General features: G+C 43.9%; 1 protein-coding gene across 8 annotated transcripts; it reads left to right on the forward strand.

Annotated features, from left to right (window-relative positions):
• The first annotated feature begins 6,119 nt into the window (after positions 1-6,119).
• Positions 6,120-14,417, forward strand: LOC141599171 (calmodulin-binding protein 60 C-like). Of its 8 annotated transcripts, XM_074419101.1 has the most exons (16): positions 6,120-6,363; positions 8,184-8,291; positions 9,066-9,087; positions 9,702-9,746; positions 9,875-9,925; positions 10,023-10,067; positions 10,170-10,223; positions 10,305-10,346; positions 10,824-10,900; positions 11,104-11,573; positions 11,772-11,926; positions 12,030-12,140; positions 12,567-12,714; positions 12,814-12,860; positions 13,037-13,145; positions 13,749-14,417. In XM_074419101.1, the coding sequence occupies exons 2-16, from the start codon at positions 8,227-8,229 to the stop codon at positions 13,943-13,945; spliced, it is 1,638 nt and encodes a 545-aa protein (XP_074275202.1). In that variant the 5' UTR covers positions 6,120-6,363; positions 8,184-8,226; the 3' UTR covers positions 13,946-14,417. The 8 variants fall into 8 exon arrangements, with proteins under 8 accessions (XP_074275202.1, XP_074275209.1, XP_074275205.1 ...); XM_074419108.1 differs by lacking the exon at positions 8,184-8,291 and having other exon boundaries at positions 6,123-6,363; XM_074419105.1 differs by lacking the exons at positions 6,120-6,363; positions 8,184-8,291 and adding an exon at positions 8,318-8,971.
• The last annotated feature ends 381 nt before the right edge of the window (positions 14,418-14,798 follow it).

Here is a 14,798-nt window from a genome sequence, read left to right on the forward strand (position 1 = left end):
GGTGGACAAGAGTGGGATGCCGAAAAGATGGATTCCCCCGACGCAGATCATTCTTCAGGATGAGCCGCTTTGCTATGTCGGCCTCATACCGGCCCTAGCACGGGGTGAGTGGGGTCGGTGTGAGGCCCATCGCCGCTCTCAATGTTCCTGCTTTTCGAACTTCGATTTATTTCCTCTACTTGACTCTTGCTTTGTTTCTTTTGCAGACCACTTTGGACCGGACCTATCTGAGGATCTTCTTCGGAGAATGGGGCTGCACAAAGATAAAACCGTTGCTAACTTGCATCCCCAGGCTCTAACCCATGACCGCGGGGACGTCGCCGAATGATCTTATGGAGCAGCGGTGAAGGTCTTGAGCAAGGAGGAGGCGCAGGCGAGGGTTGTTAGCGGCGTAGTGCGTCGGACGCGGAAAACAAAGCTTTCAGCGGCATCGGCGTCGACACCGGTTCCAACTCCCATCCCCTCCCCTAAGAAGGTGAAGATTGTTGATATTCCCGATGAGGGGGACTCGACATGAGAGGGATCTCCCCTTATCCGTAAGAGGAAAGGGACGACTTCTACCGTTGGCAAGGAAGTGCCTCCTCCGGTCAAAAAGGCCAAACATGGTACCTATCTAGCTTGCGGCTTAAATTTAGCCGTGCCATTAGGTGTTTCTGATAAGTCAATGTTGATACTGATGTTTTAATTGAATTTTGCAGACCGGCCCATCGATCGGCTATTGCTCACGTTGGGCGGCGGGCGGTGGGGTCCCTGCGCGGAGTTGGTGGTCAAGGCGCCACCGTCAACCCTTCATCCCGAAGGCTTTCGTCCCTCGGCCGCGGGCTAGTGGTCAAATTGTCACCACCGTCCCTTCGTCCCAGAAGGCTTCCGTCTCCGAGCTTATAGAGGAGGGCACGAAGCTAATTAGGGAGGCGGCGAGGTGGAACGTGGTTCCGGTGCTCGTCTCATGGAGCAAGTGAAGGCCGTGGCTCGGGCTGTTCATGAGCGTAACGCCACCAAGCGGTGGTGCGTCGGCGGTGGATCTCCTCAATGAGCGAGAGGCTTAGGGGAGAAGCCGAGAAGGCGCTCTTGGCCGAGAGAAAACTTAGGGAGGACGCTGAAAAGGAGGTCCTTGCCGAGAGGGCCAAGGCCGAGGCCGCGGTGCACTGGCCGCGAAGCTGCCGAGGAAATGTGACCTTGTTCGGGCGTGCCGACCTCTATCTCCAGCAGAGGAACGAGTCCAGGGGCCTGTTTAAGGCTCAGGCGGAGGTGGTTCGGGGCAAAGAGGCCATCATCAAGCAAAAGGAGGTGGACATCGAGATGCTCCAAACCGTCATGCTCCCTAAACTGTGCGCCGAGTTCGGGATTTGGTGAAGATGCTTTGCTAGGGAAGTTATCGGGGAGCTTTTCCCTCTTGATGGTTCCTTCCGTGGGGCGGGTTCGACGTCTTTCGCTTGATGACAAGCTCGAGGCTAAGGAGGAAGCCGCGGTGGAGAAGGCCAAGGAGGCGGTGAAGGCGAAGATGGAGAGGGAGGCGGCCGTGGAGAAAGCGACTCTTCTTTGAGAAGGCTAGGGTGGCTAAGGAAGAAGCCGAAAGGATGAGGGCGGTTTGAGGTGTCGAGGCCAAGGCCGAGGGTCGCTAGAAAAGCTCTTTGGGTTGCCCTCATCGAAGAAGATGCGGCTACCGATGCGATGGCGGCGACAACGAGGCTTAGGAGAGCAAGTTTACACAGATCTGTTTCAGCTCCTCACATACTACCATGTCTTTGCTTGATGAGAACAAGTTTACAAAGAGATGCTTCTTGTTCGGGGCCAATTACTCGGCCCTTCCTCCCCGCTATCTCTTGGTACATGAACATAATTGTAGCTTTTGCTTTTTTTTTTTTTTTGTACAACTCTGGTAGGTTGTGTTTCGGCTTATCCCTGTGGGGACGGCCATCGTCTGTATTCTTTTCACTTGTAATCTTACTTGTAACTTATCTTCTTAATAATAGTTCGTTTCTTTCGCCTTCGGCCTGGCCGAGGTCTTTATCTCATCTTTGTCAGAGTTGTCTTCCTGTATTCCTAATTGAGCGCCCCTTTTGTTTCCGCCTCGGCTTGGCCGGGGCCGTTTTAGAGTGCGCATCTCAACTGTGTTTCAACGCTTCCAAGACCCTTCGATTGTTTTTGCGAGTGTAGTGTGCGATGGCCGTTACTGTCGCGGTACCCGCCTTACGAGGGTGATTGCCGCTCTTGTCGGTATGACAGTGTGAGCCGGCGTCTGTCTCTCGGTAGCGTGTTACGTGGCGTCTACCACTTGGAGTGACTGCGACGACGTCTACCCCTTCGGGTGACTGTCGTGGCGTCTACTACTTGGGGTGACTGCGACGGCGCTAATTTCTTGATGGAGACTGCCGCTCTTGTCGGTATGACAGTGTGAGTCGGCGTCTGTCTCTCGGTAGCGTGTTACGTGGCGTCTACCACTTGGGGCTGCGACGGTGTCTACCTCTTCGGGTGGCTGCCGTGGCGTCTACTACAGGGTGACTGCGACGGCGCTAATTTCTTGATGGAGCGCCGCTCTTGTCGGTATGACGGTGTGTGCGGCGTACGTATCTCGTTAGCGTGTTACGTGGCGTCTACCACTTGGAGTGACTGCGACGGCGTCTACCTCTTCGGGTGACTGCCGTGGCGTCTACTACTTGGGGTGAATGCGACGGCGCTAATTTCTTGATGGAGACTGCCGCTCTTGTCGGTATGACAGTGTGAGCCGGCGTCTGTATCTCGGTAGCGTGTTACGTGGCGTCTACCACTTGGAGTGACTGCGACGGCGTCTACCTCTTCGGGTGACTGCCGTGGCGTCTACTACTTGGGGTGACTGCGACGGCGCTAATTTCTTGATGGAGACTGCCGCTCTTGTCGGTATGACAGTGTGAGCCGGCGTCTGTATCTCAGTAAATAACTGATGGGAAAATTTTGCTTTGGTGGAAGGCTTGGATGGTTTTTCATTAGGTAAAAATATGCGTTGGGGTGTCCACAGCTATTTTGGACACCTCCGCAGCTACATAAATTTTACGAGATTACCAATGCCCTAATGGCTCATCACAGGCACACCTCCCGATCGGCCCACTAGTTGTATCCATGAGGTCGCCCCCTGCTGTAAGGACGGGCTTTTTCCTTTTTCGGACTTCTTCGCCTCTTTGAGGGATTGCATGTTGCATCCTCGGGCAGCTATCTGAACGTTGACCACCTCATCCTTCTCGTTTTTGGAGACGAGCTTATGCGCTTCCCCCCGGTCCGAGACATACATCAGCGTTAGGGCCCGGATGGACATCACTGCGTCGGCCTCGCTCAGGGTGACTCGGCCTATGAGAACGTTGTAGGCGGACGAGCCGTCAATGACCACGAACTCAGCTAGGACGTTTTTAGCCGCGTTCTTTTCGCCGAACGCCACCGGGAGTCTGATTGATCCCAGCGGCACCAGGCCGGCCCCAGAGAAGCTGTATAGGGGGTTGGTGCAGGGGCTCAAGTCCTTGATTTTCAGGCCGAGGCCGAGAAAGCACTCTCTAAACATGATGTTCGTGTATGCGCCTGTGTCAATCAGGCACCTCTTGACCAGGTGGTTGGATATGTCCAAATTGACTACAAGCGGGTCGCTGTGAGGGGCGATGACCCCTTCGTAGTCCTTTCTTCCAATAGTCATATCGGGGATGTTTGCAGAGGGGATCCCTGAGTTGGGCACAAAGTTGATGGCCTGATATAGCTCGTTTAGGTGTCGTTTGTGCCCATGAGCGGACCCTCCGTTCTCGTTGCCCCCGATGACAACATGAATCACTCCTATCCGCTCGAAGACGGACTTCTTATCCGAACTGTCGGCGTCAGTCTTTTGGCCTTTTGCAACGTACTTGCCGAGGCTTCCCTTCCGGATCAGTTCCTCTATGACATTCTTCAGATGGCGGCAGTCGTTGGTTAAATGGCCGGTGTGGCCGTGGTACTCACAGTACTGGCTCGTGTCACCGTCATTTTTTGGCTTGGGGGGTCTCTCCCACTTCTGGCCCTCGTTTTTGTTCAGGGCGAAGACCTCGGCGGCTGATACGACGAGAGGGGTTTTTTCACTATACCGCCTCTGGTGGTACGTTCCTGAATTCCACCCGGCGCCCGCCGAGTCTTGCTTCCGGTCGGATCTGTCCGACCGTGATCTATTATTCTCACGGCGTCTTCCATCGGACCGCGAACCGTTGTTGTCGCGGCGTCCTTCGTCCTGACTGTCCTGCCTGCGACTCTTCTTTTTCGAGTGCTCGGCTTGGCTGGGATCTACCTGGTCTTGTGATAGTCTTCCACCTTGATGGCTTGGTCGGCCAACTTCCTGGCGGCGTCCAAGCCCAGGCCTCCGCTCTTGATGAGCTCGTTTTTTAAGGCTCCCCTTGGGAGGCCCTTCATCGCCGCGAAGGCCGCCGGCTCGGGATTAATTTTCGAATCTCTGCTGGACCTTTCCATCAAACCTCTTCACATAGCTCCGGAGAGACTCGCCCCCTCCGTCGATAGTCAGGAGGTCAGATGTCTCTACGGCCCTTCTCTTATTGCAGGAATACTGGGCTAGGAAAGCGCCCTTTAGGTCGGCGTAATAGTATACCGAGCCGTCGGGAAGCCCTTTGTACCAGCTCTGAGCCATCCCATGCAAAGTTGTTGGGAAAATTCGGCACTGACCTCATCGGGCGCTCCCATACCGACATGTAAGACTCGAAAGCCTCGGCGTGGTCGGCTGGATCACTATCTCCCTTGTATGACGAGGTGGCGGCTTGAGCTTAGTTGGCACCGGGACTTCTAGGACGTAGGCGTTGAGGGGTTGCCTAACCACGTGTCGAACGACACGCGGCGATCGACTCCTTGCCTCCCTAACTCGGCTCCTCCCCGTAGCGGGAGGGGCTCCTTCTTCGACTCGGACTTCTTCTCCAACTCGCCGAGTCGGACTCCTCGGCTCCTTTGGGGTAAGCCTCGTTCGTGTGGCGGGGACGCCGTCCTCCCACGAGTGCGGGAAGGACTTAGGTCTACCGCGCCCACTTTGGGCTCCCGGCGTCTTGACGGGTCGGCTTCTCCTAGTGCTCCGTTCAAATTTCTCGGAGTCTCGTTTTGGGCCCTGGTTTCTCGGACGATTTCCGCCGCTCTTGTCGGTGTGACGGTGTGAGCGGGCGCACATCGATTAGGTCCGGGAGCATTTTCGGCTTTGCTACGTCAACCACCGTCCCATGATGGTGACCTGGTTGTTCGGCACCGCGTGTGTCGGGTGTTATTGGCATCCCGAACTCGGTTGGATTACTCGCCGGTGGAGGGTTGCACGACTCATTTGTGGACGGTATCATCTTGGTAGAATTCGGTTTCGTCCGTCACGAATACCTCTTGTTGTTTCGACATCTTCTTAGCTTTTTGGGTGGGTTTTTTGTGTGTATATTTTTGTTTGGGAATGAATGTGACTAGCTTCTAGTGTCTTTCCCCACAGACGGCGCCAATTGTTCCGGGTGTAATTCCAGAGCAAGTATCGTTACCACCCGTGGCTTGTAGAATAATGTCTTGAGTTGAACCCTTCTTGCTTCTATCGTCCCTCTCGGCCTCTCCTGGAACAATGAACGAACTGAGGGCTTGGCTTTGTGCCAAGCGTACTCACTCCGACGCTCAAGTCAGTAAACTTAAAGGCTTAAGCTGTGTTACTTGGCTAGATATGTATTGTAGAGAGATAAGAGAGATATTACCAGATGAATAGTGTATTTAGGTTAAGTTCTTGGGATCCTTTCCTCAATGAAGGTTGAGGAGTATTTATAGGCTTTCACCTTTTGTCACGTAGTGGCCAAGTGGCTAGCAGGTGAAAAGACCGTTCCACCCTCGGCCGATGGACCTATGGCAGGCCGGCCGACGGGTCTTGGATATGAGTACGCGGGTATGTGTCCCGGCTGGCAGGTTGTCGCGCCGAGACCCTGGCTAACAGGCCGATGGGCTGCATCGGCTAGGCTGTCTGAGTCGTTGACTTTGCTGTGGATATCTTTGACCTTGCTCAGTGTGTTGACTTGGTCAGTGGTGCAGAATATGCCCCATCACTTCGGTATATTCAATTTAACACAAATTCTAGAATAAGACGGTCCGTGAGACGATAAGACGGTCATTTTGTGTAAAAATCATTTGTTTAGTGTCATCAATAAAAGAGCGATTTTTATACAAATGGCCGTCTTACCGTTTGAGATCATCTCACCCAATAATTACCGCCAATTTAGTGATATTCAACTTCTCAATTTCATGTCTTGATCAAATTTCTCCATTAAAGTAGTTGCATCAATGGGTGATCCAACCATTTACAACTTTGATGCTTGCACATACCTTTTCCAAGCTCTTCATTATTTCCTGAATTCCTGATTTTAGGTATTCATTTCAGTAATTTTAATGATTTTTTTATGGGGTTATTTCATGAGAATAATCCAAACTAAGACCCCTCTTCTCATATTAATCCAACCTAATGTTTAACTGAGAAAAATCCGAACTTTGACATCATTTAACTTGTACTAAACCGATCTCATAATTTACTTGATATCACAAGTTTTCCAACAGGTGACTTTATGGGATCTATTTTTTGTTTTTTTTTTTCTACATTGTTTGTCAATCTTCATCTTCCCAAATCAATAACTTTCCTCAAAATTAAAAATAAAACTCAAACTTTATCAAAATCCAGAAAAATCCTAATTAAATAACCTAATTACAGATCAGACCTACAATAATTTGTAGCGATTGGTTGGTCTGACAACCAAACAACATTGTCCCCCTAATTTTATTTCAAAACCATTGATCTTCTTATCCGTTTCTTCCTGGATTTTTCTTCTGGGATTTCTTTTTCCTTCTTCATTTATCATTACCCATTAATTCTCCAACAATTAGATACACAATGGAGAAAGAGAGCTAATAGCCAGAGATAAACAAATCAGCAAGCTCTCAATGATAACACTCGAAGAATGCAAGGAAAATGCTCGTGTTTATCAAGAATGACAAAACATTTGCAGAAGAACAATGTATCATGATACATTGATACTCACAATTCACAAAGAGTATACCTTTCATAGTATGCAGCCCAATAAAGACCTGTCCGACCAAACTTGTCCTTAAAGTCCAATGACATGCCACAAGCAGAATATGGATAAACAACCCACGTCTAATCTAGGATTGCAATAAATAATTGAAGATATACAAAGTAAAACTACTCCATATGTAATAGGTTTGCTGTGTGTGTGTCAAGTTTTGGAGGCTGAAAGACTTGACTCTTGAGACAACGAATGAATCTGTTTTGAACGATGTGTTGACAGATTTTGTAGAACCCTAGATCCCCAAATTAATTTGGGGGTAAATATTAATTTGGGGTTTAGAGATTTAGCGGTGGCAGGCGGTGTGTAACGGGATGGGACTATAGAGAAGGGGTATGGTTGTTCATTGGTGCTGCGGTTCAGTGCACTGAACTGAACCAGTGAGGTGAGGCTCAGGTTATTGGTGTTTGGTGATTGGTTATTGGTGTTTGGTGATTGTTGATGAGGATGAAGGATTGAAGGGAAGGAGTTAAAAAGGTTATTATTTGTTTTTTAATTTTTTTTTGTTAAAGTGTGACCTGTTAAACAAGTAGTCGGTTACCGGGTGTATTATGGGAAGAATGAGCGTATAGGTCAGATTAATATGAGTTAAAACATAGGTTGGATTAATATGAGAAGGAGAGACATAGGTTAGATTATTCTCATGAAATAACCCTTTTTTTATTTGTGATTTATTTTCGTTTTGATTCTTAAACTCGGCTAGTCTCGTAAACCGGAAACCGTATATCCGAGAAATCCATATCAGATACGTATACAACAAACTGAGATTCTGAAAACCGGATATCCGATACGTTTTTGCTCACCCTATAGGGTGGGAGTAATTAGTTTGAGAGAAGACTTGTCACAATGTCATTTACGCGTCTAGATACTATTGTGAGCCATCAGCCATGGCGACCTTTCAACATTTTTCAATCTCCACAATTTTACATTTAATTTTAATTTTATAAATAAACCCAATTATATACATTTCCAATACATTTCATAACGAGATTTACTACTATAAATATCCAGCTAGTTGGCCATTTTCTTCATTCCTTGTTTAAACATCTCTACTAAAAAAAGTGAAATTTCTATAAATATCATAATTACTTAATTACTTTAAATCTTTAGTTGGTTTCCAGTTATAGCAAGTATTTGAGGATTGTCGGAAATTATGGCTAACTTTGATGGGGTTGACTTTGGAGCTGCAAGTACGGGGTTCTGCCAGTGTACTGCTATGTAAATGACCTCACTCTTCTTTTATATAGGGCTTGCTTGGATTGAGGGTAAAACAAAGGGAATGAATATGGGAGTAATAATTAAGGTGCATTTTCCATGTTTGGCATGAGAGTATTTATCCACTTCCTGGATCTGTTACCCTCATGAAAGGGTAATACATTACCCACCCTCCCCCTGGGTAATGATTAAGGGAGTAAAACATCTACTCAGTAATTATTACCCTTATGCCAAACATATCATCAATGAAATCATTACCCTAGTAATTAACTTCCCCGGTAATTATCACCAGTTAAAATTTACCCCTGAATTATTCCTTGGATTCCAGGCAAGCCCTTAAGAACGACTTTCACACCCGATTAAAATATAGGTGGAAGTGAAAGGAGATTGTAAAAGGTTTAAGTTAAGACGGTCTGAACCAAGACCAACTCCTAATTAGGAGTAGTATGTACTTATGTTGATCTTGCGCAAATTCTTGTTTCAGACCGAATACGGCCAATTTCATCAGAAACGGGGTTTTGTGACCATTTTATGGCCAAATGTAACCACAAGTCCACAATGGTCCAGCTAGTGTTACAACTTACAACTTATGGTAACTTGTTTTTCAAAAGTGGTAACATTTGGCTTTAAATGGTCTCAAAATGGCCCGTCTGAAGGGAGACCAACTCGTTGATGATCTTGAGGTTATGTTATACAGTGTTGTTTAATTATGAGTAATTTTGAGTATCAGTTTAGTGGGTATTTGATTTACTTTGCATTCTGCATTTTGTTATGCAGAAACTCTCAGATCATAGCAGAGGTTAGTGTTTCAAACTGCTACAGTAATATTTTTCATTTATTTTGCAAACTTATATATATTGCTGTTAAGAAAAGGTGTAGCAAATTGATTCAATTGATTCAGCTTCTTGTAGAGGTTCATGATTGTTGATTCAATTGATTCAGCATACTTATAATAATATTGCTGTGTGCAAAAAGGTGTAACAGTACACAAAAAATTCAAAGTTCCAATCTTTATGATTGTTGATTCGGTCCTTAGAATAGACATGGTATGATGCTTGACACTTCGGGCTTATTTGGATTGCGGGATTTGGAGGGGGAGGGAGGGACGAGTAAATGTCGGATACGAAATCCATTGTAAGGATTAATTAGAGTCTCCACCTCCCTGTCTCCTTTTCCCTTCTATTAGTGTATCTAAACACATCGTTTATTTTAAGCCATAAACATGTAAATTTTCATAAAATGCTCAAATTCAAACAGCTGAGGATGTACCGGTTGTCGGGTACTTCTCTCGGTTTAGTACTTCTAATAGGTTAGTAGTAACTTAGTACTATTTCTTGACTAAAGCCTTGCTCTGATGGGAGAAAGTGCTATTTTGTGTTCCCAAATTATTTCACTTCTCGTCACTCATCGTAGGTTGAATCAGTGAAGAAAGGAATGGAAGCTTCAATCGTGCGGCTGGTTGTGTTCCATACATTCCTTTTCATTGTGCTCCTTTGATTTGTTACTGAGTAGAATTTATGTTAGAAGCATTGCATTAATTTCATAGGTGATCTGTCATGTTTTATTCAATTTTTTTCTTTTTGAAGGAGGAAGCATTGGGCAAATTACAGTCTTCAATATCTTCAATCCCAGCACTGGTACGGCTTTAATATTTTTTCTTAACGTGACTGGTTTTTGTAAGACGGAAAGTATTGCTTTCTATTTTGTACATTCTTGTGTTCTGTGTTTTATCAGGTTAAAGGAGAAATGAAGGAACAATTGCCAGTTATCCCAAGTCTGGTACTAATTCCGCTCTTTCCTTAATCTGATTTTGGCATCGTGTTGGGAAGACATTTTGGGTATTAATAGTGCCATATTCGTCTTTATTTTCATTGATTTTAGGTTGAAGAAGCAGTAAAGACCCAATTTAGAGCTTCCATTCCAGAATTGATACAGGTCTCGCTTTCTTAATATTTCTGATCATATTTCTGTGACCCTGAAGAATCATACTAATATACTATCTGTTTGTCTATTCAGGCTCTAACAGTGATGAAAGAAGGGCAAAGAATCACGACGCTGGTACTAATTTACAATTTCCTTCCTCTTCTATTAAGTTAACCTTGGCTTCGCAGCAGTGGTGGAGGGAGGGTGTAAAGACGGGTAGCAGCCCCAACTAGTAGTTAGAAATTGGCGTGATTTCAGAAATAAAATGTCATAAAATAGAACAAATTTGTACGTCACCCTTGCTAAATTTTGATGTGTATTTGCGAATGTTGGATGTATTTGTGGAAAAAGGTCGTCAATATAAACATTGAAAGCAACTCAAATTATGACATCTTAAGATGAAGGTTGAATACATTTTTTCAACATTTCATTTAAGACGAGCTAACGGTTGAGGCCTGAGGGCATTTGTTTAAACATTTTGTTTTTCAAATTATGGTCGTGTACTGGCCGTGGTTTGTTAAGTTACATCAGTCATATCACGATGATTAGAGTTCACGATTGTTGCTTCAACCACCATCAATACCGCATTTTAATACCATAGTAAACTGCCAGCAGGTGGAAGAAGCTAGCAGAGCGGCCCCTGCTTTTTCCCCCTTGGCCCAGAGTTTGCCTAGTCCTATTCCTACAAGGTGATGTTCACATCAATCACATGCCTTAGACTTAATTACTTTTTACAATACGAATTACCAATTATTGGTGAGCAAGTTGACTTTATGCGAGATTTTGGAGCTTTGATTTTTGTTTCGAATGATTTTTGAGCTTGTATAGGAGCATAGGGGTGGTGTACCCTAGAATTTTGCATTACTAATACTTTGTTTAATGATTATCTTAGAGCATCTCCTCAGCAGGACGAATCATCTAACTTACACTTGAAATTTGCGGGAAATTTGCCAGAGTCTAAGTCACTTTTTACCAAGGAGGATATAAAAGATCAGGGTGCTTCACTTAAAGTTGAGTTGCATGATCAATATGGGCATAAAGTAGTTGTAGGACCAGAATCATCAGCAAAGATTAAGATTTTTGTAGTTGCCGGGGACTTTGAGAGTGAAGATGGTGACGAGGATATAAGCAAACATGTTGTCACGCCGAGGGAGGGCAAACCACCACTTTTGAAAGGAGAGAGTGAAATATTATTGTCCAAAGGGGTTGCTAGTGTCGATGAAATTGCTTTCACTGATAACTCAACATTTGTAAGAAGTAAGAAGTTCAAATTAGGGGCTCAAGTCATAAAAGGTGTTTCACCTGGAGTCATTAAGGGAGCGGTGAGTGATGCTTTTCGGGTGAAAGAGCACCGGAATACGTGTAAGTGTCCATTCCTTCGTATATGCATGTTTGGAATTGCTAGCATATTGCGTCTTGCGTCTTATTGTAGATCACCTTTTAGTGTTATTGTTGTTTCAGTATTCTTCGATGCAATTTGCAATTTCATGCTGATGTTGGTGAGAACCTCTCAGACATTGGGCTAACTTTGTTGTTGCTGGTGCTTCGCTTTTTGTTCAGTTAATAGGAAGCAACAAATAACTCTGGATGATGAGGTGTGGCATTTGGTTAACATTGGCGAAGGAAAAACTCATAAGAAGCTGCAAGATAAAGGAATTAATTTAGTGAAGGATCTCCTCCACCTATATAACAATGATATTAACGAACTGCGACAAGTGAGCATAAGTTATTCTGTCATTTACTAGTTGCTCTCTCTAATGTTTGAGTGTTACACTGTCGAACTTTATCTATTTTTCCCCTTCTCCCCGTCTGAATCAGATTTTTCCTGGAGGTAAGAAAAAGTTGAACCAAACTATAGAAATGGCTAAATCATGCGCTCAATCGGCCCTGCGCATCCAATCTCAGATGATACCTGATAATTCTGAAAAGGTAGAGAGTTTTTTTATGCTATGTCAACAATTTACTGTTCTATGGTATTCAGACTTTGTACATACCCCAGTGTCAGACTGTCAGGTACGGTACTTATAGTGTTGGATTCACACATGCCTTAATTTTTAGGACACAAAGCATACAAGTATCTTTCATCACTTTGCCAGACACACTCCTTTTATGTCTTTCCTAAAAGAACTGTAGGATTGAGAAGGGTCTGTCACGAATTTCATATTCATATGTATATCCTTCAGTGTCGTATCGGATGTAGGTTCATATGACCCCAGAAGTGAGGAGTCGATCAGTCGATGTAACCTAGATGTTGTTACAACTAAACAACCTCTTTGCATACTCAAAATGGTATCCCACAAAGGAAAAAAAGAGAATTGTGTTAATCAACTAACATAACCATGGTTTCTTGTACAGCAAGTAGTCGATACGTCATATGAGAAGCAAAATGAGCAGACACATTTTCCGCCCATGACCAATCTGACAGCGGTTGAGGCTGAGCCTTTTTGTTCAACAACAATTAACTCGACAATGCCGTTTATGAATACCATAGATGCATATCAGGGTATGTGATAGCTTTCACATCCATCTTGTTCAATGACCATAGGTCCGTAGAATTTTAAGTTACTGTTTTACTTCAATATATATTTACCGTGCTGACCAGGTGAACCAGCGATGCAGTTTGATGACTTCCCTCACGTTTCTCTGAGGGTATGGTGTTATGTTTTTGATTATATCAGGTTTCAGAAGTATTCCATTCACCAAAATCTATTTATTGGGGCATTTCTTACTTGTTTTAAAAACAAAATCTTTAAAGATGAAGAAGGTAGCAACGACGAAATGTATTTATTCCATTGGGTTTTTGACTAAAATTGTGTATCTTGAAGGAATTAGTCCCCCAAGATTCATTGTGTACAACATTTGAGAATCAGGAGGAGCTACCGGAATTTTACGGTGCATTAAGTAATATACTTAATGCTACAGGAGCAGATCAAGGTATGTGTAAATGAAAAACATCAAACTTGCTAGTGTGGAGATTATATATTGTGGCATATATTTACATATTTATGCACTGTCATCAACAAGAACATTGCCATGGTGTCTTAATTGGCGAAATATAATTTCTAAGGGGCGGTTTGAATAATGGTGGTAGGAATAGGATGGTGACGGTAGCCTTGTTGTTGGCCTGTTGGGGTGGTTTGGACGGTGTTTTAGGCGCTACAAACGAATTTAAGGCAGTATTGTGGTTACACAGTTGCTGTACTGTGTGAGGAAATAAATAATTTAAGGAAGTTGCTTTTAAAATAATGATGGATGAGTTGTCAATTTATTATTCGTAGGTAACACCATTTCAAATTGATTAGATGGTGTTACGGTAACACAGGAAATTTTCTGAATAAACGAAGCTTGTCATCATCAATCAAAACCTAACACATACATTATTGGAGTGTGAGATACTCGTGCATGAGCTAACATAGGTTATTGTTCTTTACATGGCATGATATGCTCTTGTATACCCAAGTAATAGACATATGAGCTTTAACATTTGTACCTATTTAGATTTTAGCAGATAGTCTAAGACTTGTCTTACTTTAACAGGTGGGATGTCTTATCAACCAGAAGAATTTGGCTGGGATCTTACTGTCGACGACTATATCACCGACAAGGAAAGTTACACAGGGCTGCAGTACAGGCCCGGATGGCTTGTAGTCCGAGCTGTTCTAAGATTCAAGGTTGCAGGCAAGGTGTCAGCCAAAGAAGGTCCGAGAGCTGGAAAAAGGCAGAAGCTTAGCTGAGATAGAGCTCACAGCTATCTCAGCTGAAATGTAGGTCTTGAATCTTAGTTTGTTCCCAATCTTATTTACACACATCTTCATAGTCTAGGGATTTAGACTTGATCTTTTTTCATTTAGAACTCTTCCACCACTAAAGTAGACTCGTATGCAACCGTAAAAGCAGGAACAAGATGGTCTTGTAGCAATTTTTGATAGTAGGGAGAATTGGGTGGAGTGGGATTTCCACCCAAAGGATGTTGAAATCCTCATCATTAGCTTCAACCCCATATGATAAATAATTATCAAGGTCTTTTGGGGAGGAAGTGGAAGAGGTGAATTGAGATGTGTGTCTCCGATATAAGATGGAAGCAAGGTGGGAGTCGATCCGACCACTCTCAAAGAGGCGTATTAATCGTCAAGATGATCATGTTTTTATCATAAAAAAATCTTCAAAATAAATTAAACCATGTTTATAATATATCACATGTTATAATTTTTGAGCATTAAGATAAAGTTTTTGAGTTTTAATTTAAATTTTTTGAGTTTTATTATAAATTTTTTGAGTTTTATTATAAATTTTTTGAGTTTATTTACTTAAATATTAAGGGTTTTTTTGTCAGAAACTACCTTCTATTTAGGGTCATTTGTGAACAACTACCTTTCATTTTATTTTTGGCTTTCAACTACCTTTCATTTATTCATTTTGCGAAAGACTACCAAAAATCACTTCCGGCAAAAAAAAAGTCAACTTTCTGGCGTTGACTTACCATTTCATGTTGAATTTAACTCTTTACTTCATAACCCTAATAATCGATGATAAAGATTGATTAAACCCAATATTAATCACCTCAATTTGTCTATCTCTTACCCGAAG

Source organism: Silene latifolia, chromosome 9 (assembly GCF_048544455.1).
Source record: "Silene latifolia isolate original U9 population chromosome 9, ASM4854445v1, whole genome shotgun sequence".
Lineage (NCBI taxonomy): Eukaryota > Viridiplantae > Streptophyta > Magnoliopsida > Caryophyllales > Caryophyllaceae > Silene > Silene latifolia.

Bases quoted from the DNA above. Each gene is read 5' to 3' on its own strand.
- LOC141599171 (XM_074419100.1), top strand. From the start codon at position 8,998: ATGAGTAATTTTGAGTATCAGTTTAGTGGGTATTTGATTTACTTTGCA. The intron at 9,088-9,701 runs GTTAGTGTTTCA...CACTCATCGTAG, and splicing joins ACTCTCAGATCATAGCAGAG to GTTGAATCAGTGAAGAAAGG. The intron at 10,068-10,169 runs GTACTAATTCCG...CATTGATTTTAG, and splicing joins TGCCAGTTATCCCAAGTCTG to GTTGAAGAAGCAGTAAAGAC.